The sequence below is a fragment of the Pinus tabuliformis genome, chromosome 5_1 (assembly GCF_031772625.1).
Source record: "Pinus tabuliformis cultivar Carrire ecotype Pingquan chromosome 5_1, CPIR1, whole genome shotgun sequence".
NCBI classification, from domain to species: Eukaryota; Viridiplantae; Streptophyta; class Pinopsida; order Pinales; family Pinaceae; genus Pinus; species Pinus tabuliformis.
This window is the reverse complement of record NC_142305.1, coordinates 78,492,597-78,515,267: the sequence shown is the minus strand read 5'-3', so window position 1 is coordinate 78,515,267 and position 22,671 is coordinate 78,492,597. Positions and strand designations below refer to the sequence as shown.

The 22,671-nt window shown below is 39.1% G+C and overlaps 1 protein-coding gene across 2 annotated transcripts in view; it reads right to left on the bottom strand.

Moving 5' to 3' along the window:
- The window catches only part of SWC2 (DNA binding protein SWC2), a 271,223-nt gene that overhangs the window by 1,118 nt on the left and 247,434 nt on the right, over positions 1–22,671 (bottom strand). For both annotated transcript variants that reach the window (XR_016260632.1, XM_089431761.1), the window contains exon 11: positions 7,691–7,756. Coding sequence is in view for 1 of the 2 variants with exons in the window: in XM_089431761.1 (XP_089287887.1) it covers positions 7,691–7,756 (66 nt within the window). In the remaining variant the exon portion in view is untranslated. The remainder of the gene's footprint in view (positions 1–7,690; positions 7,757–22,671) is intronic.

Here is a 22,671-nt window from a genome sequence, read left to right as displayed (position 1 = left end):
TTAATATCTCTTGAGTACAATTTTCTGTTTGTTCAAACCCATACAGATTCAGGACATGCAGGTTTATATATAGCTTTCGTTTTGGATAAATACTAGCTAACATGATCACTGTAAATCTACGTATAACACAATGTGTACAAAATTCCATTTCCTTACTTTTCCCTTTTGAAAATCCCTACTTGCTAAAACAATTCATAAACAAAAGATAGGCATATTTGACAAGAAAAACAATTTTAGCCTTCATATATTTTCCTTTTGTTTTGTACGCTTTTCATATTGATTCAAACAGTCCTCACTGCTTATTGTCCCATTTTAACTTGCTACAAAACTGTCTTTTCCTGTTGACTGAAAGGTTTACAGGTTGCTTCTCATATGAGTGAGAATAAACAAAGACGCTGCTAAGGCACAGATATCAAACTTGTGATGATTTTAGCCTCATCTTTCTTCCCTTTGATTTGTGCAATTTTCAGATTGCTTTAAACAGTCACCGCTGCTTGCTTATGACTCCAACTTGATTCAAAACTCTCCTTGCCTGTTTATTAAACGTTTACAGATTGATGTTCACATGGGAGAATAAATAAACATAGATGCTGTTAGTGCAAAAATATGAACATTGCAATAGCTGATGATATTACAATGGCAATTGTCTGGAGCATACAAGCTCTTTAATTGAGAGACATGAATATTTATATTTATTAATGATTGAATGATGATACAATTGTGGGAGGCCCCTGGGGTAATACTGCCTCGGGTGCCTCTTGGTGAATGGGCGTGATCTTTGATCATGCCCTTTTGCCTAATTTAACTAATCGTTACAGAGATAATTAATACTTAATTTTTACATAACATTGCCTTTCCCCTGAAAAGATGTTTTGTCCTCGGCATACGTAACGACGGATGTTGTTGACGAAACAGTTCAGACTCCCAAGAAGCTTCTTCTTCTAGTAAGTCCTTCCACTTGATCAGGTATTCTTTGATTACTCGAGATCGCAGCTTCTTTTCCCTGATGGAGATGATGCCTTCTGGTTCTAGAATGACCCTTCCTTCATCATCTAAAGATGGAAGTGTTGTTTGTGCTGATTGATGTTCACCAAGTGCCTTTTTAAAGCAGGATACATGGAAAACGTTGTGAACATGACTTTTATTAGTAAGGCTGAAACTGTATGCTATTTGTCTGATCTTTTTGTCGATCTGGTATGGTCCATAAAACCTTGGAGCCAGTTTGTTTTTTCCTTTTGTTTTAAGGATAACTTCTTGTAAGGTTGAAGTTTAGCAAATACCCATTCTCCAACATCAAATTCTCTCTCTGTTCTATTTTGATCAGCTTGTCGCTTCATACAATTTCTTGCATTATGTAGATTTTCTTTAAAAGTTTGGATGACTTTTTGAGTTTCTTCTAACTAGTTTTTAACAGCTGGAAGTATTGTCTCGATGACAGCAATGTCTATAAGTAGAACTTCGGCGTAAATCACATAAAGAGAGACATTTGTCGACGCGTTTCGAACAACCAGTGTGGCTCATCATCAAGACAAGGACAGCAATGTCCTTCCATTTCGGAGGTTCGTAACTGTACAAAGTTTGAAATGGAGTCATTTTCACTCACGTGTGATAAGTTGAATTGTGCCACCATTCAGCGAGATGTAACCATTGAACCCACTTATTTTGTTTGTCTGTGGCATAACATCGTAGGTAGGCTTCTAAACATTTATTGACAACCTCTGTTTGGCTATTTGTTTGAGGATGGTAGGTTGAACTCATGTTGAGGTAGGTTCCTATATGATTGAAAAATTCCTTCCAAAAATTACCCTTAAATTTGGCATCTCTATCGCTCACAATGACCTTGGGAAATCCATGTAATTTGTAAACATTTTTGCAAAATATCTCAGCGATTTGTTTTGCTAAGTCTGATTTCCTCATTCCAATAAAATGAACATACTTGGTGAGTAAGTCGACTACTATAGGGATTTTATCCTTACCCTTAGACATAGGTAAACCTTCGATAAAGTCCATTGATATTTCTTCCCATTTTTGATTCGGGATATTTAAAGGATGAAGTAGTCCAGGTGTCATAATATTTTCATTTTTATTCCTCTGGCATTTATTGCATTCTGCTACATATTTCTGAATATCGTTACTCATTCCCTTCCAAAAGAATGACTAGCGTGCATTATAGTAGGTTTTAAAGAACCCTACATGTCTAGCTGACAGTGAATCATGTGACTCCTTGAGAATCTTGGCTTTAAACTTGGAATTTGAATTCAAATAAATTCTTCCTTTGTACCATAGAATATCGTTCTTCCATTCAAATTTTGAATTTTGAGGAAGGTTATTGATTATGGCACTTGTTTCTGGATTTTTTGCATATTCACTTCGAATCTCATTAAGCCACTCTGGAACAACAACCAAAACTGCAAGTAATGATGGTTCTTCGTCTTTCCTAGACAGAGCATCTGCCACTACATTGTCCTTTCCCCTTTTATGTAATATCTCCATGTCAAAAGTAGCAAATTTTTCAATCCACTTTTGTTGTTTTTTAGAAAGTGTTTTTTGTTGGAGGAGGTACTGGAAACTATTATGGTCTGTTCGTATGGAGAACCTACTTCCCACCAGTTATTAATATTTCTTGGAATACGTTTTCGTGCTGTTGAATTAGCTCTTGGACTTCTCGTGTTTCTTCATTGACCAAATTTGAAGTTAACATTTCTAATTGATGACACTGTACTACATAAGCTAGTGCTCCCTTCTGAATCATTTTCATCCTCTGGGATGATGATACAACTTGATACTCAGGTGGCTGGAATCCATATAACTTGTACTTCTGCCCTTCCCATTTAAATTTTATCAATTATTTTTAATGGTTGGCAGAGGAAGTGCCTAGGGTTTGTAGCCATTGGATATCTAAGACCACAACCATTCCTCCTAATGGTACAGTGTAGAACGGAGATTCTAGATTATAGTCTTGAATATGCAATTTGACTTTATGGCATTTCCATACCTTTTCAATTTTCTTACCGCCAGCTACCATAACCTTCATGTTGTGCATGGGAAATGTGGAAATATTGAGTCTTTTCGCCATGGTTGAGTCCAAAAAATTGTGGGTGCTACCGATATCGATCATAACCACTACATAGTTATTCTTGATATGTCCTTTTAATTTTAATGTTTGGGGTTGTGATATACCTGTCATGGTCGATAATGATCCCTGCAGAATACTCTCATCATCTACTTCTGGAGAAAATTGTGGTGAATCTTCAATTTCTTCTACGTTTGATTCTTTATGGTACAAATCATTGGTTGCTTCATATGTGTACAGGTTATTGGTTTCTTTCCGTTTAGCACATTTGTGTCTCGAGTCCCATTTTTCGCCACAACATCTGCATTTACCTTCTTTAATTCTTTGCATTTCCAAATTAGTTTTGTCTCCTTCATGAAGATGTGGTGGAACATATTTTGTATTAATCGTGTTCGTAGCTTCGGAAAATCTTCGTCTCATACTCTTTCAACCTTCAGCCACTGCATTTTTTCGTGTTTCTTTTCAGTAGCTTTTGCCTTCTATCTGGCTACCTCTATAGAAGTGATGTCATGAAGCTCGAGCTCAGCCTAGAGATGGGGTTTAAGTCCCGTGGAGTACGATTGAATGAAATGGGTTTCTGATAATCCAGGTATTGGCATAGCTAAAGTTTCCCATTCTCAAGTGTATTTGTCCACATCTGCTTTTTGTTGCAATCTAGTGAGTGTTGAGAATAACTCTTCTTCCTTGACACCTCAGAACCTTTTAAAGAACACATTTTTGAATTTCCTCCAACTGATAGCAAGTGTCGTCTTTTTCCACCCCATATACCAATTATATGTTTCACCTTCCATTTGCATGGAAGCATTCCTGATCTTTTCGTCATCATTGTCAATACCGTAAATCTCGAAATATTCTTCTTCTTTATTGAGCCAAGCAACGCTGCATTTTTCGTTATCGTCAAATTTGGATAGCTCAGTTTTGTTCTTCATTGATATGTAACTATCGACGAAGCGAAGAAGAGGTATTGATTTGAAAACGGCATATTTGTGTATGGATTCCAGAGCTGCTTATTTTGAAAATTCGTATTACTATTTTCTTGATTAGGCATGGAAGATGTCTTTGGAGACTCGGGTATCTCATGTGAGTTTGACGAGTTTGACGAATCTGGAGAATTGAGATGTTGAGTAGCGTCATTATACTAGGGTATTTGATTGGGTGTAATCTTCATTTTGTCACAAATACAGGTCAATAATACCATTGCTTGATCCATCTTATCTTAAAGGACTGCATGATCCTTTTTAAATTCGTTATGGTTCTGTTCAAGCTCACTCTCTATTCTCTCTGTTGTATCTTGGAGTGCCTCGATTTTTTCGCCATGTCTGTCACCTTAGTTTCAAGGTCTAACAATCTTTTATTGAAATCAACCATCGACATTGATGAAGACATTGAGTGGGTCTAAGGTGGAGTATATTTATCCATCTTAATTTGACACTAATATATATATATATATATATATACTATAATTTTTTTAATTAATTAATTATATAATTAAATTAATTAAAGCAATTATATAATTAATTAAATTAACTTATATTAATTATATAACTTATGATATATAATTTATATAGTCATACGAGTTACAAAACTAAGTGATTGGTCACGTTGCTTGGCCGTGTCCCCAAAAAGGCGGCGGTTGTCTTATGCTACCTCCACTGACAGACACCCTCGCTGACAGAGCACAGATAGGTGGCGGTCAGTGTTGGGGAAGGGGTCAACTGTTATATATGGTCGGGAGTTAAGGCCGACAGGGACAGGGCTGAACGGAGGGGTGACGGAACAATTGGTTTTGTGGTACTCTGGTGCAGGGATGGAAAGAGCAACATCAGGGTGGAGGATCGAGTGAGGATACACAGCGGAAGACACAGGTAGAATGGAAAAATCTAGAGTTTGACAGGGTCAACGAGTGGTAAGGGAACAGCGGATGTGGACCAGCGATGGTGAGGGTGTGACGGAAGTATGGAATGGATGGTGAAACCAGCACAGGCAGGGGGATTCAATGGCTCTGATACCACATGGAGCGTACAAGCTTTTTAATTTGACAGAACATGAATATTTATATTTATGAATGATTGAATGATGATACAATTGTGGGAGGCCCCTCGCTTAATACTGCCTCAGGAGCCTCTTGGTGAATGGGCGTGATTTAACTAATCATTACAGAGATAATTAATACTTAATTTTTACATAACATTGTCATTTAAAACCAATTCAAAAAAAGTCTATTCCTTTACAACTCTCTTGACATACAACCATATCGAAAAAAAAGGTATAAATCTAACAACCCAACTGAAAGTTGGAGTAAAAACTCTCACTATCCACTTATCCAGATGCTACCCAAGAGAATCTTAGTAGATAACCAACTCTTTCCAGCAGCTAATGAATCACAGGATAGAATATCCATCATTTTCTCAGGAACAATGCATACGTATCATGTATGGTAATGCTGAAATACGAAAAGATTTCCACCCAACTAACTATAAAGCCAATGGTGCTGCACAATTGTTGGTCATATTTACAGGCAATGACACGACACTGAATGGATAACAGAAATTATGTGTCTCTCAAGTAGGGTATAAAAGGACTCTGACAACCTGGCAACCTGAAAAGACAAAGGCATGAAAATCTTGAGAGCATACACCTGTAGTCGTGAATTCTCCTCTAGATATGTAACAAGAAATTATTTCACTTTGTCAACAAATTGTTTCCGAACTTATTATTATATGTCATGTCTATATTCACGGACAATCACAAAAGACTTGTCTATCATTAAACTTCCTCTGCTAAAGTGTCAGAATTAGAATTAGTGCAAACAGTTGTATTCATTGGGACTAGTAATGGAATCACTTGAGATGGATCCTACATTTCTACTGGCAGATCAGGCCAGAAAATTAGTGATTCAGAACAAACTTCATAGAGTAGACAACATTGTTGTTCAGTTCACATGGCTCCTTGTAAAGACTTTCTAAGTGCTTTATTTCCTTTTCTGCAATTCGGGGGAGGGAGGGTATTTTTTGTTATTAATAAGGCAGGTCAGTGAGGCCAACAGATTCCTTGGGGAATGGGAGCTACTTTTGGCTAAAACCTAGGTAGAACTCCTCCACGCACCCTCTCCTCTCCTGTCATAAGTGATTGTCTTAGAATTAGTAATTATATATATATATATATATATATATAGTACTCATATCTCATTAATTATTGGTGTACCATCCTCATCGGAGAAGCAAAAATTTATGCCAAAAATATTTAATATATAATATATAACTGAAATGTAATATTTTTTGAACATTTACATGAAATTTAGGGCAAAGTGTAAGAGTGAATTTTATGGAGTTGTCTTTAGTGCGACTTATTGGAAGATTTTCCAGTGGAACTTTCTGGTCTAATTTCTCTAAAATCCGCCAAGAATTCATTGAAATTACAAGATTGATGGTAAACCCTGCACAATAGAAGTGCCCTAGGGGTTTTTCATGGTGCTGAATCCATATATACAGTCAAAAAACTAGTTTTTAACACAAATTAAGATTTCACCTCAAATTTTTGCACCGGATTTTGGCACCGGAAACTCCAAAAAGTCGCACTATAGGCAACTCCAAATTTTATTCTTTACAAATATTATTTTAGAGGATTTGTCAAAAAATAGCTAGTTCACAAAAATTAGCCCCTAAACCTTTCAACTGAATAGCTAAGAAATAAAGGTGAAGTCCGGAACAAGTTAGCTCACAGTCACCTGTATGCTTATAGTTTAGTATTGCCTATAGTGATGTAAACCAATGATTTTGGGAGCACAGTCCTTTTATGCAAAAATGTTGAAAAGATAAACTGTAACATGTTTTCACTGAAATCAGTGCTGACTTCTAAGTCATCTGCCTACAAAAACTCAGCGATCCAGTGACATAACCATTCTTTTCAGCCAAATCATTTAACAATTTGCCTGAACGCCCCTTAATTATGTCTTATAAAGCTTAAGGCATTGTTATCAACATCAAGTACAAATACCTATTTATCTTCATTTCCTAGTATTGAAGTTTAAAACGTTCTTATAATAGATTTTTTTAAATTTCAATCAAAATAATTGAATGCCTATAGAAAAAAGGCTTGGGAACATATATAATTGTCTAAATAACAAATGGGACTCTTCAGTTAATCACGATTTGGTTCCCAATGTAACCCAAAATTGTATCAGCAGAGCCCATAGGACCAAGGGACCATCCAAGGCATCAGAATGACAATCTTGCCAGTCGTATCACAAAATCCAATTATATTTAACTTGAGTGATAACCTGAACATAGATAAGCCCCTAAAGGTAGGAGGCTAAACCTTCCAGCAAACATTGTATGACATACATGGTTAGCATTTAAGGCCAACCAACTCCAGAGTCAAGGCAGGAACAAATTTAACACATGATCTCAGTTGAACACAAATTAGTATCTCCAGTGGATCAATTTGACTTGAGCGACAACAAAATCACTACTTCATATTGAATTTTAAGCTTTCCCTTTTCCCCCATTCCAAAGAAACATCATTGACCCAATCTGAGAGTTTAAAAATCTGTTGGAATGCAAAATTAAACAAATTTCAAAATCCATAAATAAATAATAGAGTTTTCAAAACCTCCACCTTTCTCGAATGATTTTGAAAGCCTCCTTTGTTGCATATGGCAATCCTGTCTTTGGGTCACGATACCTGTATGCAACAAACAGAAAAGAATCATTAGCAGAAAGCAATGAGCAACAGAGCAGTTTGCAGACGATTAACTAAATTTCACTATGGTTATCCAGGAAAATGACTGAAACTGCTCAAGAAGGAATGACTTTCAGATTCAGTGTCCAAAAACCCTTGCTACTTTGAAGTGATTCTGAAAGCCTAGTGAATTTCCACTGCATCTACAACTTGAAATCATGGCAATCAACAAATGATAGCATTCAAGATAGTTCCCACATGCACAACTAGAAACCAATAAAAGTATATCAATTGAGATGAGATCAGCAAAAGAAAGCAATGTTAGAAATAATGGTCATAATTAGAACTTAGACATATTAATTAGCACTTAGTCTTAAATTTTAAGACTAAAGTAATGCAATAATGAGTTTAGGTTTTTGGGAGTTATTAATATACTTCCCTTCTCTTAGTATGTAATGAGACATTGCATCACCTAATGATCGATGAATGAATGAATGCACTCATTCTCATCCTCATGTGTATTCCCGTTCACACTTGTGTGTATCTCACAATAAAGCATTCCAAGTTCAACATGGATTTTTCCCTAAGAAGTCTCTCACATAGTAGCCAAAAATCTCTAGCATATCTCTCACCTCTTTACTTGAATATAACCAAATCCTTAGTCGTCAGGTCTTAAATACAGTGTGATTCAATACGCTGCCGCAGCATATGTCTGGCACAAAATACTCTTTGTTCTAGTGTAATGCATACAAAAGGGGTTGGTGTGCTATACACAGGTGCAGGATGGTGTGCTGATAAAACTACAAAAAAGGGATGCCAACACTATTTTCCCCATTTATTTCTCACCCTAAATATCTTGAGACTTCAGGTGCAAGTTTCGCTTTTTTGGAATAATTACCCCTCAAACCTGCACCCTATGCTGAAGGAAACCCACTCTATGTAGTGCAACCTTCAACCTCGGAATATGTTTCTCAAAAAACCCAACCAAAAAAGTTACATTCCTAACACATACAAGCTACGTTAAGATATAACACAAAATAGTGAAAATGTTGAAAACCCAAAACACAGCCAAATTTGTGAACATATCATGCACCTCCTAAGCCTAAAATAATGTCATCATAAAATCCATACATGGCCTAACTAATCTCAGAGTTGCAAATATCGGCAATATACCACCATATTTCTATTATATCACAATTTTTTCAAAATCTTGTGATATTGCCAAACTATCAGAAGTCAATTTGATAATCGTAATGTAACTTAGATAATATAAAATATATAGCTAAAAAACCAAGTTCCCAAAAAACATTTATTTTCATATTTGAGACCATTCAATGCTATTTATAATGTCACGAGTAGTTGCATCAAATATCACATCAGTATCCTACTTGAATTGCATATTTTTATAGTTATCAAACAAGACTTTCGTACATTGGTATAAAAAACTCTCTGCTTCTAGCCACATCCTTTATAAGAGCCTGTTTAATTCCAGCCTTTGCCCAAACAAATCATTTTTCAGTCACTGTGAACACTGGACTTTCACCCTTTCATCTAGCATTCATTTCTACTAGCATGTGCCCATATTCTTAAGATATATCATGCTGAAAGAAATAACTAGTCAACATCAGGAAGAAATCAGAAGGGCCAATAACAGATTACAAAGCTGCAAAATAGCAGTTTCAAGAGACAAAGGCACAATTCAGGAATTTATGAAGAATCAATTTATAGGCTTCTGTGGAAACATCAGTAAAAAGCCTCCATTCTGCCCATTATTACTTCCTCGGGTGCTCAAAGAAACTATCAAATCCTGTGGGGTCATCTTCACTGGAAATACTGAGAGGGTGAATCAGTATTTTTCTTCAACTAGTATTTTTTAACTTCACAGAGCATTCACTATCATTAACATTAGATCAACTTAAATCAATCACATGAATGGTAAACAACACCATTCAACAATGCACAAACATCAAGATAGTAGACAACAAATTGTTTTGGTGGAAACCATAGTTGCGGGGGAGCGCCTCCCCCTCGATCCCCCTCCCAATCCACGCTCCGGGCGGGAGCAGGTTGGGAGCGCGCTCCCGAAATCGATCCCGAAAATGGAGCAATTTCGGGAGCGCGCTCCCTAAAAAAAAATCTCTCCCTGCCTTTTTGGGAGCGTTTTCGGGAGTGTTTTGCCTTTTTTGCAAAAAAAAATTTGCAATGATGTTCCAATGCAATTGTTTTTCAAAGAAACAAATAAGTTTTTAGTGGGGCAGCTTAATGATCAAGTCTATGGCCCTAGTATTGATATGTGATTCATGGTAATGTTAAATTCTTAAAGTAAAAGGATGAAAATGCATCCTTTTACTTAAATTTTTAACATTACCATGAAACGACTCAGGATGTTTGAGAGTGGTTCCGACCTCATTGGATTTCATATGCAAAAAGTAGAATTTGAGATTTCATTCAAAATCCAGCAGACTTATCAGTTTTTCAGGATTTCAAGATTGCATTGTTTCCATTGAATCTTGTCATGTATTAGGGTATGGAACTCGTATTTAATCAAGAGCACCAATCCCTCTATGTACCTTGATGTTAGTGACATTGGTTGTCGAACTCCTCTATCATGACCCTCCTAAAAATGTAGGCATCACTCAAACAAAATCTTGACTTGACATGCTATGCTTTTTCTATCTTATGTTAATGCTTAGAGGGTGATATTAATGACAAAGATCCCTATACAGATACAGAGGTAGTGACAAAGATACCTGTGGATATTAATGCTTAGAGGGTGATATTAATGATAAAGATCCTGATTTTCCAACAAGACTAAAAAATTAGACATTTCTCGTTGTGGCAAGAGGCCCAAGCATAAGCAATAGATAATAGATTTACTTGTCTTTTCTAGTTTCTAGTAGTTTTTATAACTATTGACTCTTTCATATTTATTATGATATTTTCTTAAACAATATATGACAATTTAAGTTTGAAGTTGGCAATTATAACTCAGTAGTAATGAATTATGAATATGATGCTTCATGAAAGTTGAAAGTTGTTTCATTTCATTTTATAACATTTCATTTCATGTTAGATATTATTTGTTGTAATGGTTACACTTAGCTTACAAGTACAACTTTGGTGATCAATGATGATAAATGTTATAAATTGAATTTTGAAAGCTTGAAACTTTAAGATTGATGAATCATGACTCAGTATGTTGTATGTTACTATGTTACTAACTTGTGGACATGGTTGATGAAGATTATAACTTCTAGATGATTGTTGTTATATGGTTCAATCTATGGTTTTTTATGTTTTTTATATCTAATTCATCATTCTACGTGTTTTTGTTGACATATATGTATCAAAATATAAAAATATAAAAAATATATATATTATATAAAAAACACTCCGAGATTCGCTCCCAAACCGGGAGCTTTTGAAAATGTCGCTCCCGCACCCGTTTTCGCTCCCGCACCCGTTTTCGCTCCCGCTCCCCGCTTTCGCTCCCACTCCCAAGTAACATTGGTGGAAACCCTTCTGGGAGAAAAACCATTGAACGCTTCTTAATATTGTCTTCAAAAGATTTGCATCAATTAAGAAGTTCCAACTTCCAAAATTCTCAGCTCCAACTGAAGGAGGCTCCAACCCCCTGGTTTACCAACTCCAACTGGAAGGACGCTCCAACGCCCTGGTTTATAGGATCTAACCTGAAAGATGCTTCAACACCCTATTTACCAGTTGCAACTAGAGGGACACTCCAATGCCCTGTTTTACAAGCTCCAACCTAAAAGATGCTCCAACACCCTATTTACCAGCTACAGTCAAAAGGACGCTCCAATACCTTATGCAGGGTCCAACCTGCCCAACGTTGCACGAAGCAGGGACGTTTTTTGGAAGCGGGAACGCAGAAGCATCATTTCCAAAAAATCTAGGAAGCGAAGTGTCTCGGAAGCGTCTACTATATATATATATATATATATATATATATATAATTTTTTTGCATTTATATTAAAAAAACATCCAAAATACCAAATTAGTTGTAGAAGATATGGAAGCATGCATATTTGTACATAAATCAAGATAGATATGGCATCCATTGTACATTAATGATTAATTATTCGAACATCAACCATCTAGAATCTTGATTCTTCTCCTCTTGTCTAGCCTTTGCCTCTATCTCGATTGTCTAGGGATATAGTCAACATTTCCCAATTTTGATCAAACTACATAATCCAAGCCTTAAAATACAGCAGAAAAAGCTTAACATGCTTGATCGATGATTTTGACTTGATTGAAAGGTAATTTTTTGCTAAGAGCATGACAAAGGAGTTCAACAATTAACACCACCAATACTAGGGTACATATAGGGCTTGGTGCTCTTGACTAAATGCTAATCACTTAAGTCACATGACACGAGACACGAAGGACACGTAAATACGAGTATTCGATACGAGACACAGCAACCCTGGAAACAAGACACGAGGGGCACGTTTTATATATATATATATATATATATAAAAAAATACTGAAATATAGTGTCTGATCCATATAGATATGAATCATGATGATATCTATTTAGTATTTAGTCTACACTATTTAGTATTTAGTAATTTACTACATCAATGATATTCACAGTTCAATGTTCATTGTTCATGTTATAACTTATGTTATTAACTTCAAATAGGTTCGATCATGTTCAAATTTCATATAAGGTAGTTTATAAATTATAAATTTGTGTGGTCAAACTTCACTGTTGACCAGAGTGTTAATCGAGCTTTCTCTCCCTTTAGACCTTGAAGGTGTAGTGAGCAGTGAGCACATGACGGGGAGGTGGTCACTAGTGTATAATAAAGTTAAGTTCCATAGGCTATAACACAACTTACAGGAAATTTAAGTTCTCCAAACTCTCAACAAAGCACGCGAATGCTCGTCTCCTACATCTCTAGGTCTAGGTTGATGTGAAGTTGTGAGGATTTCGCTCAAATATAATGGAATTCCGCACATTGCACAACAAATTTGATTTCGGCAACAAGCAAAATCGACTTCAGCGATGAACAATGACAAAAAAAACCCAAAAATAAACCATGTTGCAGGTTTAAAATGTCACTTTTCATGGGACACGTGTCCTAAGAGCCAAAAACGTTAGGGCACGTTTTTGCCACGTCCAAAACACGTGTCTCGATTGGAGGACACGAAAAAAACGTTTTGACACGTTTTAGGGCACATTTCGTGTTTGACACGGAAAATACGGGACATGAGACCCTGAACGTGTCCTGTGACTTAGCTAATCACATACCCTCAAACATGATATAATCTAATGAAATGCCACAATCCCATTGATCCTAAATTCCTGAAAACAGTTCAGTCTGCTGAATTTTGAATAGGATATGAAATTCTATTTTCTCCATATGAAGTCCGATGAGGCTGGAACCACCTCAAACATCCTGAGTCAATTCATGGTAATGTTCAAAATTTAAGTAAAAGAATGAAAATGAAAAATAAAGGAGAATGTTGGATCCGCGGTTCGGAAATCTGGAATCGGGGATCGGTCTGGCATGGTTCCGAGATTCCAGGAACCGTCTTCGTCGGCCCGATCTACAGTTCCGATATTCTGAATCGCGGGTTCGATGGCGGATCCCCCACGGATACGTACGGGACGCAATTACTGGTTTGGATCATGGGAGGGGGGGGGAGTTTCGTACAACACTGTTACCTGCCCTATGTTGAGAAATCTATGGCATAGCAATTAGGTGATTTATCTTCTTATGATATGCTTGTGAATTCTTTTTACTTCTTTAATTTAGGATCTTCTCTTTACTTAAATTATTATAGTGTTCTTCTTCATCAAACAGCTACCAATGCATAAACAATAAAGAGACAAGAGACACAGAATGTAGGCTATCAGCCAGGACCAAAACCTCTCCCACTTGAGAGGAAAACCCAAATGAATTCTTCTTCTTATAGAGACTTCAATTGACGAATACCAAGACCAGGACCCTTGACCTATTTGCCTCTCCAAGACCAAGTCACAAAGATTCCTTGATGAGCTCCTTCTTCCTTGAGTTAATGATAGTCAAACTTCTCGATTTTTCCCTCCTCTCGGCTATCTTTTAGAGTTTCGATTCCTAGGGAAAAACCTGCAACTTTCGGCCCTAATTCAAAAACCCTAGCTGAGGTATATGAGAGTGAAACACCTTGATTCTCTTCACTCTAGATGGAGACCTTCTCTCCTTCAACTCGGCTTGAGAATCACCTTGTTCTTCTCCAAAAACTACCCTCTTAATATGACTGTGGTATCTCAGTCCTTCTTGCAGTAGATGATGCCTCTCTTCTTCGCATGTGTGATGGATATCAACCCTAAAACAGACCCAAACAACTTCGCGCTTCCCTTCCTTTCACTTCACTGGTTATGAGACTGCTCCTTGTGATCTTCGCTCTTCTTTCTATTGCAGATTGCTTGACCAAAATTCTTGCTTCAAATGGAGGCCGAGCTGCCCTATATATAGTGATTTGTCCCTCAAATAAGTCGACTTCTCCTAGCCCATAGGCCGACATGCCATTTGGTGTAGGTTCAATACTCCATCTTGAGGTTGACTTGCTAGAGGAGCTTGAGCTTGGTCTTGGAGGGCCTTTTGACACTTTCATTGACTCATATACAAATGTAACATGCCCAAGAAGGGTCCTTCATACATGACATTGACTTAATTTGACTTTATGACCAATCCTAAAGGCTCACAATGGGAGCCATAACTAAAAATAAAATTCCTTTCTCATGAAACCCAAGAGACAAGCATTGCAATAATAATTTTATTTTTCTTCTTTTTATTAAATACATAAAATCACAATTATACATGTCATTATAGGAGGTATTCATAATGGTACTTGGTCTTTCTCAATCTGAAGAATTCTCATAAAAAGAGTCAGAATGGTAACCCATCTGTTTATCATCATATCAACCAGTATTGTCACATAGCAAGGCCTTGACTAACAACTCTATCTTTCCACAAGATCATAGCACAATCTGTTGAAATTTGGTATCGGAGGACAGGTGGTTCCCTTAGGCTTTGATCTTTGGCCTAGGGAAAAGTGTCCAAAAGAATTTAATTTTTCTCCTAAAGTGACTTTATAATTTTATAAAGTTAAATCTAATTTAAAAGTGACTTTAAGTGATAAAGTTACTAAGTCTAATTTTAAAGTAACTTTTATAAAGTAAATGAAAAATTAGAAAGGAAAAGTGACTTTGGAAATAAATGACTAAGTGGGTCTTTATTAAAGTGGGGTGAATTAAAAAATAGAAAGTGAGATTTAAATGAGCATTTAATCTCAGCCATTGATCTAAATCTATTTCAGCCAGTGCATTTAGAGATCACCCAAAAGTCACTTGGATCACCCAAAAGTCACTTGGAGTTATATTAAAGGAGGAAAAGGTCATTCATTCTTTCATGAGCAGATTGGGAGAAGGAGAGCAAGAGAGCAAGAGAGATTTCTGAGCAGGGAGGAGAAGGAGACAGCAGCTTGGCACACATTCCAAGGCAGCAGTTGAGCAGATTTGTACAGCTGATTCAGCACATAGTGAAAGGCAGATTTTGCACAAAAATCGAGGAGCAGTTTGCTGATTTTTCTGCACACAAAACGGAGGTCGTACAGCATTTATTGTTGTCCTGTTTGCTGTAATTTCCAGATTGCTGTGAGGCACGGGAAAGGAGATAAGTTGTAAATTTGCTTGCTGATTTTTTGCTGAATAATTCTCACTGTAAAAAGGCAATTTTCAGAAATAAAGAAGAGCTCTCAAACTGGTTTTCCCCAAGAGTTGTAGGGGGTTTTTCCAGGGTCAAGTTGACCAAAAATATCAGTGTTTTAATGTGTTTTAATGGCTGTTTTTGATTGCTGATTTTTAATTCTGCAATTTCCAGCATTCTGAAAAATTTCCAGAATTTGTGTTTTCAGCAATATTTATTTTTTTCAGTCTGTTAAATGTATGGTTATGGGAATGGGCATTTAACTACATGGGAGAAATAAGGAGAAACTGAAAACTGGGGTGGGAAAACAGAAATTTTTACATGGTATCAGAGCTTGAGTGCTGAAGGGCAGTTTGGGACAGCAAAAGAAAAATTACCGTTGCTGATTTTTCACTCAGAAAATTCCAGCAAGCTGATTTTTTCATAAACAGCAGTTTTATCTTTACTACAGCAGTGTTATTTTTCAGTTTTAGGACAGCAGGATGTCATTGGCATTGAGGGTGGAGGATAGGTTGGATGGGCATACAAATTACAGTGTTTGGAAGGAGAGAATGCAGAGTATCTTTGAGGAGGCAGAAGTCTGGGATATCATGGTGCATACCGCACAGAACCCTGTTGTTGTGCCCACTGATGTTACTCAGTTGGCTGAGTATAAAAAGAAGAACAATAAGGGTAAGAGGCTGATTCTAGACGGAATCAAAGACCATTGCATTCCTCATGTGAGAGGAAAGAGCAATGCCCATGAGATGTGGACAGCATTGTCCAATCTCTACCAGAGTACCAATGAGAACCGGAAGATGGTCCTGAAGGAGAAGCTGAAGAACATTAAGATGGGGAATGATAGTGCAGCTGGATATCTCACAAAGATTACCAATGTGAGAGATGAGTTGACAGCGATTGGAGAGGCCATTCCATCCACTGAGTTGGTGTGTATTGCAGTGAGTGGCCTCCCCCGTTCATGGTTGAACTTTGCTGATGGGGTTTGTGCACGTGAGACCCTTCCCACATGGGAGAGGTTTTGGGATGATTGTATTCAGACAGAGATCAGGAAAGGACAGCTCGGGGCAGCCAAGCCAGTTGAGCAGGATGAGGACGTAGCACTGGTGGCAGGAGGCAAGAAAGGCAAAGGGAAGAAGCAGGCTTCCACAAGCAGTGGTGGGGGCAAAGGCAAAGGTAAAGGTAAATAGGGGAACACACAGAAGGACTATTCCAAGGTGAAGTGTTGGAATTGTCAAAAGATGGACACTATGCAGTTGTGTGTCCGGAGAAGAAGAAGAAGAAGGGGAAGAACCAGGACGTGGCAGCTTCAGCAGAGATTGAGGACTTTGCAGGTCGTTTTGACCGGGAGTTTGCGTTCACTACGTGTGAGTCCTCTAGTGCAGGATCACCTGCCACACAGGTTCAGAGGGAGCATGCTTTTCCCTCGATTAGCGGAGCATCTTCAGGTATCTGGTATGTGGACAGTGGGGCTTCACGTCACTTGACAGGAGTCCGTGAGTACTTCTCAGAGCTTTCAGAGAGTGGCAGTGATATTGAGGTAGTACTCGGTGATGACAGAGTTGTTAGAGCAGTCGGGGTGGGGACAGTGACATTTCAGAGGGAGTCCAAACCTCCCTTGAAGGTGTCAGAGGTTCTTTATGTGCCAGGGATGAGGAAGAACCTCATATCCGTCTCAGCTTTGGAGGACAGAGGATATGGCGTACTGTTCAGGGGAGGACAGGTGTTGATGTATCCCAGGGGCACTCCAGCTGATTCAGCTAGAGTGAAAGGTGTACGCCATGCAAAGGTGTACAAGTTTGCATTCCAACCCCTTTTGGCATTGAGCAGTAGTACCGACAGCAGAGCTAGCAGTTCTGAGCTGTGTGAGATTTGGCACCGCAGGATGGGACATATGTATCATGGAGCCTTGAGGACATTGCGGGAGATCACTACAGGTGTGCCAGATTTCAGTACTGATCACTTTGATACTTGCAGAGGTTGTGCGATGGGCAAGTTTGCCAAATCCCCTTTTCCCAGCGGTGACAGCAGAGCGACTGGGATACTTGATTTGATTCATTCCGATGTGAGCGGTCGGATGTCTCATGTTTCCTTGAGTGGATATGAGTACTATGTCTTATTCATTGATGATCACTCCAGGAGGACCTGGATTTATTTTTTGAAGACCAAGAGTGAAGTCTTCAAGCGGTTTCAGGAGTTCAAAGCACTTGTGGAGACTCAGACGGGTCGAAAGATCAAGTCCTTGAGGTCGGACAATGGAGAAGAGTACACCCTTGGAGAGTTTGTTGACTATTGTGCGGAGGCAGGCATTAGGAGGGAGTTCACTGTTCCTTACAACCCCCAGCAGAACGGAGTTGCAGAGAGGAAGAACATATCCATCATAGGGGCTGCCAAAGCCATGTTACATGATCAGGGGTTGCCATTGTTCTTGTGGGCAGAAGCCTGCAACACAGCTGTTTACTTGCAGAACAGGAGTCCGCATCGTGCCTTGGGGCACATGACTCCGGAGGAGGCTTTCTCTGGGAAGAAGCCTGATATTGGTCATCTTCATATCTTTGGATGCATAACATACTCCTATATACCCAAGGAGAAGAGGACCAAACTAGAGCCCACCGCAGAGAAGGGTATCTTTGTGGGCTACAGTGAGACCTCAAAGGCCTTTCGGATTTACATTCCTGCACAGAGGAGAGTTGTTGTCAGACGGGTTGTGAAGTTCGAGGAGGACAGGGCCTTTAGGAGGTCACGGGAATTAGAGTATCTGGATCAGCCAGACCCTCAGCAGCAGTTGAGTCAGTCGCAGGGATCCAGTGGGCAGGGATCATGAGGATCCGGAGGTACATCTATGAGGATGTCAGGTCCGTCAGTGAGCAGTGGCTCATCGAGCCAGAGGGGTCGTGCTCCGGGCAGCATGCAGAGCAGTTCACTAGGGAGTCCACTGATGGACAGTTCACACGGTACCTCAACTTCTACAGGTTCAGGTGCAGGCAGGAGGACAGCAGACAGACAGTCAGGAGTTCAGGCTACTGATGATGATGAGGAGGAGGAGTTTCATTCTCCAGTGGGAGAAGTGCGCTCAGGGAAGAGGAAGCCCAAGTGGCTTCAGGACACCTTGAGAGATGCCACATCTGTTGCTGAGCCGAAGAGGCCGGTCAGAGAGAGTAGACCACCTGAGAGGTTTTGTAGCTATATGGCGATGGTTACCAGCATCCTTGACTCTGAGCCTTCTAGCTATGAGGAGGCAGCTAGCCAGCAGGTCTGGAGAGAGGCCATGCAGGAGGAGTATTCTTCTATCATGAAGAATGATGTTTGGGAGGTGGTGTCGAGGCCTGAGGGAAAATCCGTGGTTACTTCCAGATGGCTTTACAAGGTAAAGCATGCTGCAGATGGCAGCATTGAGAAATTCAAAGCGAGGTTTGTGGCTAGAGGGTTCTCCCAGGTAGAGGGAGTTGATTATGAGGAGACCTTCGCTCCCGTGGATCGATATACTTCGATCCGCTCCATTATATCGATAGCAGCAGAGATGGGTTGGAAGATCCACCAGATGGATGTGAAGACCGCATTTCTCAATGGCTTCATACAGGAGGAGGTGTACATTGAGCAGCCACAGGGCTTTGAGGTGCATGGGAAGGAGTCCCATGTGCGCAGACTGAAGAAGGCCCTTTATGGCCTGAAGCAAGCTCCCAGAGCTTGGTACTCCAGGATAGATACATACTTGCAGGGGATGGGTTTCACAAAGAGTGAGGCAGATCCGAACCTTTACTTTATTGTGATTGGTGAGGAGCCTCTCATTCTGGTGCTGTATGTGGATGACTTGATCATTACAGGTGCAGAGAGACTCATAGAGCACTGCAAGAGAGATCTTGCGGCGGAGTTTGAGATGAAGGACATCGGCCTGATGCATTACTTTTTGGGTTTGGAGGTGTGGCAGGAGGAGGGGCATTTCTTCCTGGGGCAGGGGAAGTATATTGTGGACATCCTTAGCAGATTCCACATGGAGGATTGTAGACCCATGTCGACACCGATGATCACCAACTGGAAGAAGCTTCATGCTTCGGATTCCAGGTTGGTGGATCCCACATTGTACAGGCAGCTGATTGGTTCCTTGATGTATTTGGTCAACACTAGACCAGATATCTGTTTTGCAATCAACACGATGAGTCAGTTTATGTGTGAGCCTAGGAAGGTTCACTGGGTGGCTGCAAAACACATTTTGCGGTACTTGCAGGGGACAGTGGATTATGGTCTGGACTACAGGCAGGGAGATGGAGTGAGATTGGCAGGATACACTGATTCTGATTGGGCAGGTTGTGCTTCTGATAGGAAGAGCACTTCAGGGTGTTGTTTTGGGTTGGGTTCAGCAGTAGTGTCATGGTTCAGCCAGAAGCAGCAGTCAGTAGCACTGAGTTCAGCGAAAGCAGAGTATATGGCAGCCAGTCTAGCTAGTTGTGAGGCCATCTGGCTTCGCAAGATGTTGTTTGGCTTATTTGGTCAGCCGTTGAGACCTTCAGTGATTTACTGTGATAATCAGAGTTGCATTAAACTCACGGAGAATCCAGTATTTCATGACAGGTCAAAGCATATCGGGATCAGATATCATTTCATCAGACTATGTTCAGAAGGGAGTTGTGAAGCTTGAGTATATTTCCACTGATGAGCAGGTTGCAGATATCCTTACCAAAGCCTTACCACGGGGCAAGCATGTCTACTTCAGAGACAAGATGGGTGTGGTGAGGAACACCTTCCTCGGTAAGAGGGAGTGTTGAAATTTGGTATCGGAGGACAGGTGGTTCCCTTAGGCTTTGATCTTTGGCCTAGGGAAAAGTGTCCAAAAGAATTTAATTTTTCTCCTAAAGTGACTTTATAATTTTATAAAGTTAAATCTAATTTAAAAGTGACTTTAAGTGATAAAGTTACTAAGTCTAATTTTAAAGTAACTTTTATAAAGTAAATGAAAAATTAGAAAGGAAAAGTGACTTTGGAAATAAATGACTAAGTGGGTCTTTATTAAAATGGGGTGAATTAAAAAATAGAAAGTGAGATTTAAATGAGCATTTAATCTCAGCCATTGATCTAAATTTATTTCAGCCAGTGGATTTAGAGATCACCCAAAAGTCACTTGGTCACTTGGAGTTATATTAAAGGAGGAAAAGGAGGAAAAGGTCATTCATTCTTTCATGAGCAGATTGGGAGAAGGAGAGCAAGAGAGCAAGAGAGATTTCTGAGCAGGGAGGAGAAGGAGACAGCAACTTGGCACACATTCCAAGGCAGCAGTTGAGCAGATTTGTACAGCTGATTCAGCACATAGTGAAAGGCAAATTTTTGCACAAAAATCGAGGAGCAGTTTGCTGATTTTTCTGCACACAAAACGGAGGCCGTACAGCATTTATTGCTGTCCTGTTTGCTGTAATTTCCAGATTGCTGTGAGGCACGGGAAAGGAGATAAGTTGTAAATTTGCTTGCTGATTTTTTGTTGAATAATTCTCACTGTAAAAAGGCAATTTTCAGAAATAAAGAAGAGCTCTCAAACTGGTTTTCCCCAAGAGTTGTAGGGGGTTTTCCAGGGTCAAGTTGACCAAAAATATCAGTGTTTTAATGTGTTTTAATGGTTGTTTTTGATTGCTGATTTTTAATTCTGCAATTTCCAGCATTCTGAAAAATTTCCAGAATTTGTGTTTTCAGCAATATTTATTTTTTTCAGTCTGTTAAATGTATGGTTATGGGAATGGGCATTTAACTACATGGGAGAAATAAGGAGAAACTGAAAACCGGGGTGGGAAAACAGAAATTTTTACACAATCTTGGCGAGACTAATGATGTATAAACACCCTCATCATTGTCTCTCTCAAAACATGCTCCACCCGGGTTCTCATAGTGTGTTCCACCAGGACTATTCTTATCTTGGATTTCCAGTCCTCAAAGAATATTGGTCCTCTACGACTACTCTTATCTTCGATGCTCTGGCTCATCCTCAAAGAGTATTGGATGCCAGATGTTTACCCAACCCTCCATTTTGTTTTCCTAGGTGAAGACAAGAATGATTTGTCTATCTCTCCCTCTTAACTTAGGAAGGACATACCCATTCCGCTACAGGCATGTATCCATTCCCATAAAGGAATGTACCCAAGCTCCCTCTTAAATAGGGACTTGACCAAGCTCCCTCATGACCAGGGACTTGCTTCCATCTATTGGAATCTACCAGGGACTTGGAATCTACATCTATAGGGACTTCTTCGTAGGGCACAGACCATCTATCACTTTCATCCATGTGGTAGTCATGTCATCATTCCTTTCATCAGAAAGTGCTCCATCAGTTCATATATGGCCTTCCTTCATGCCATGTTGCCTCCATGCCATGTTTCCTTAAGGATTTGTCATCCTGCTATATGGTCTTCAGTGGTGGAAGACATCCACAACTCTTCCCTTGGGAACCCTACATAAGCCCATCCAGATATTATTCAAAAACAAGAAATGAACATTAAATCAAAATTACCTTTGTGATGGTCTTTCATCATGACATCTTTCAATTTGCATCAGCGTCCTGCATATATATTGACACATCTCCAAAAGATATATATTGTCAAGGGTCTCCTCCTTTTTTAGACTTCATCAAAGTCTTCATATCTTTCATGGAGATATCATAGTCAAATCTTTCAGTCCTTGGATGTTGATTGCCTTCTCCATAGTTGCTTATTTCACGATCTCTTCCTTTCTTTCTTCACACATTTCCTTTTAGGAACTTCTGATCATAGTTCCTCCAATTAATGTCAACCACCTCATATTTCATATGAGGACATATTATGTTGATTTCATCTAGTCAATGTGTGACCCATGCCTTCCTGCATCTTTTCAATGGAGGAGATCCTTTCCTTTTGATCATGCTCTCGAAGTAGAGCATTTATCCATGTTATTTGCAACCATATGACATGACTCCAAATTATCAAATAAAAGCATACATACCTCATTCTTCTTTTAGGTCATCTTTCTTCAACAGCTTCCTTGATTGAAAACTTCAATCCCTTGACCTCATACTATTCTTTCATGAATTCCTCCAAGTCGAAATTCTTGATGAAACACTTTCTCCCTTTCATTTGGTGAACCTTCTGATCAAGATTCCAATAGAGGATCTTAGGTATCCCCATTCAACAAATGTTTCCTCTTAACTGATGTACGACGAGCTTTGTAACAGATAACTTCCTT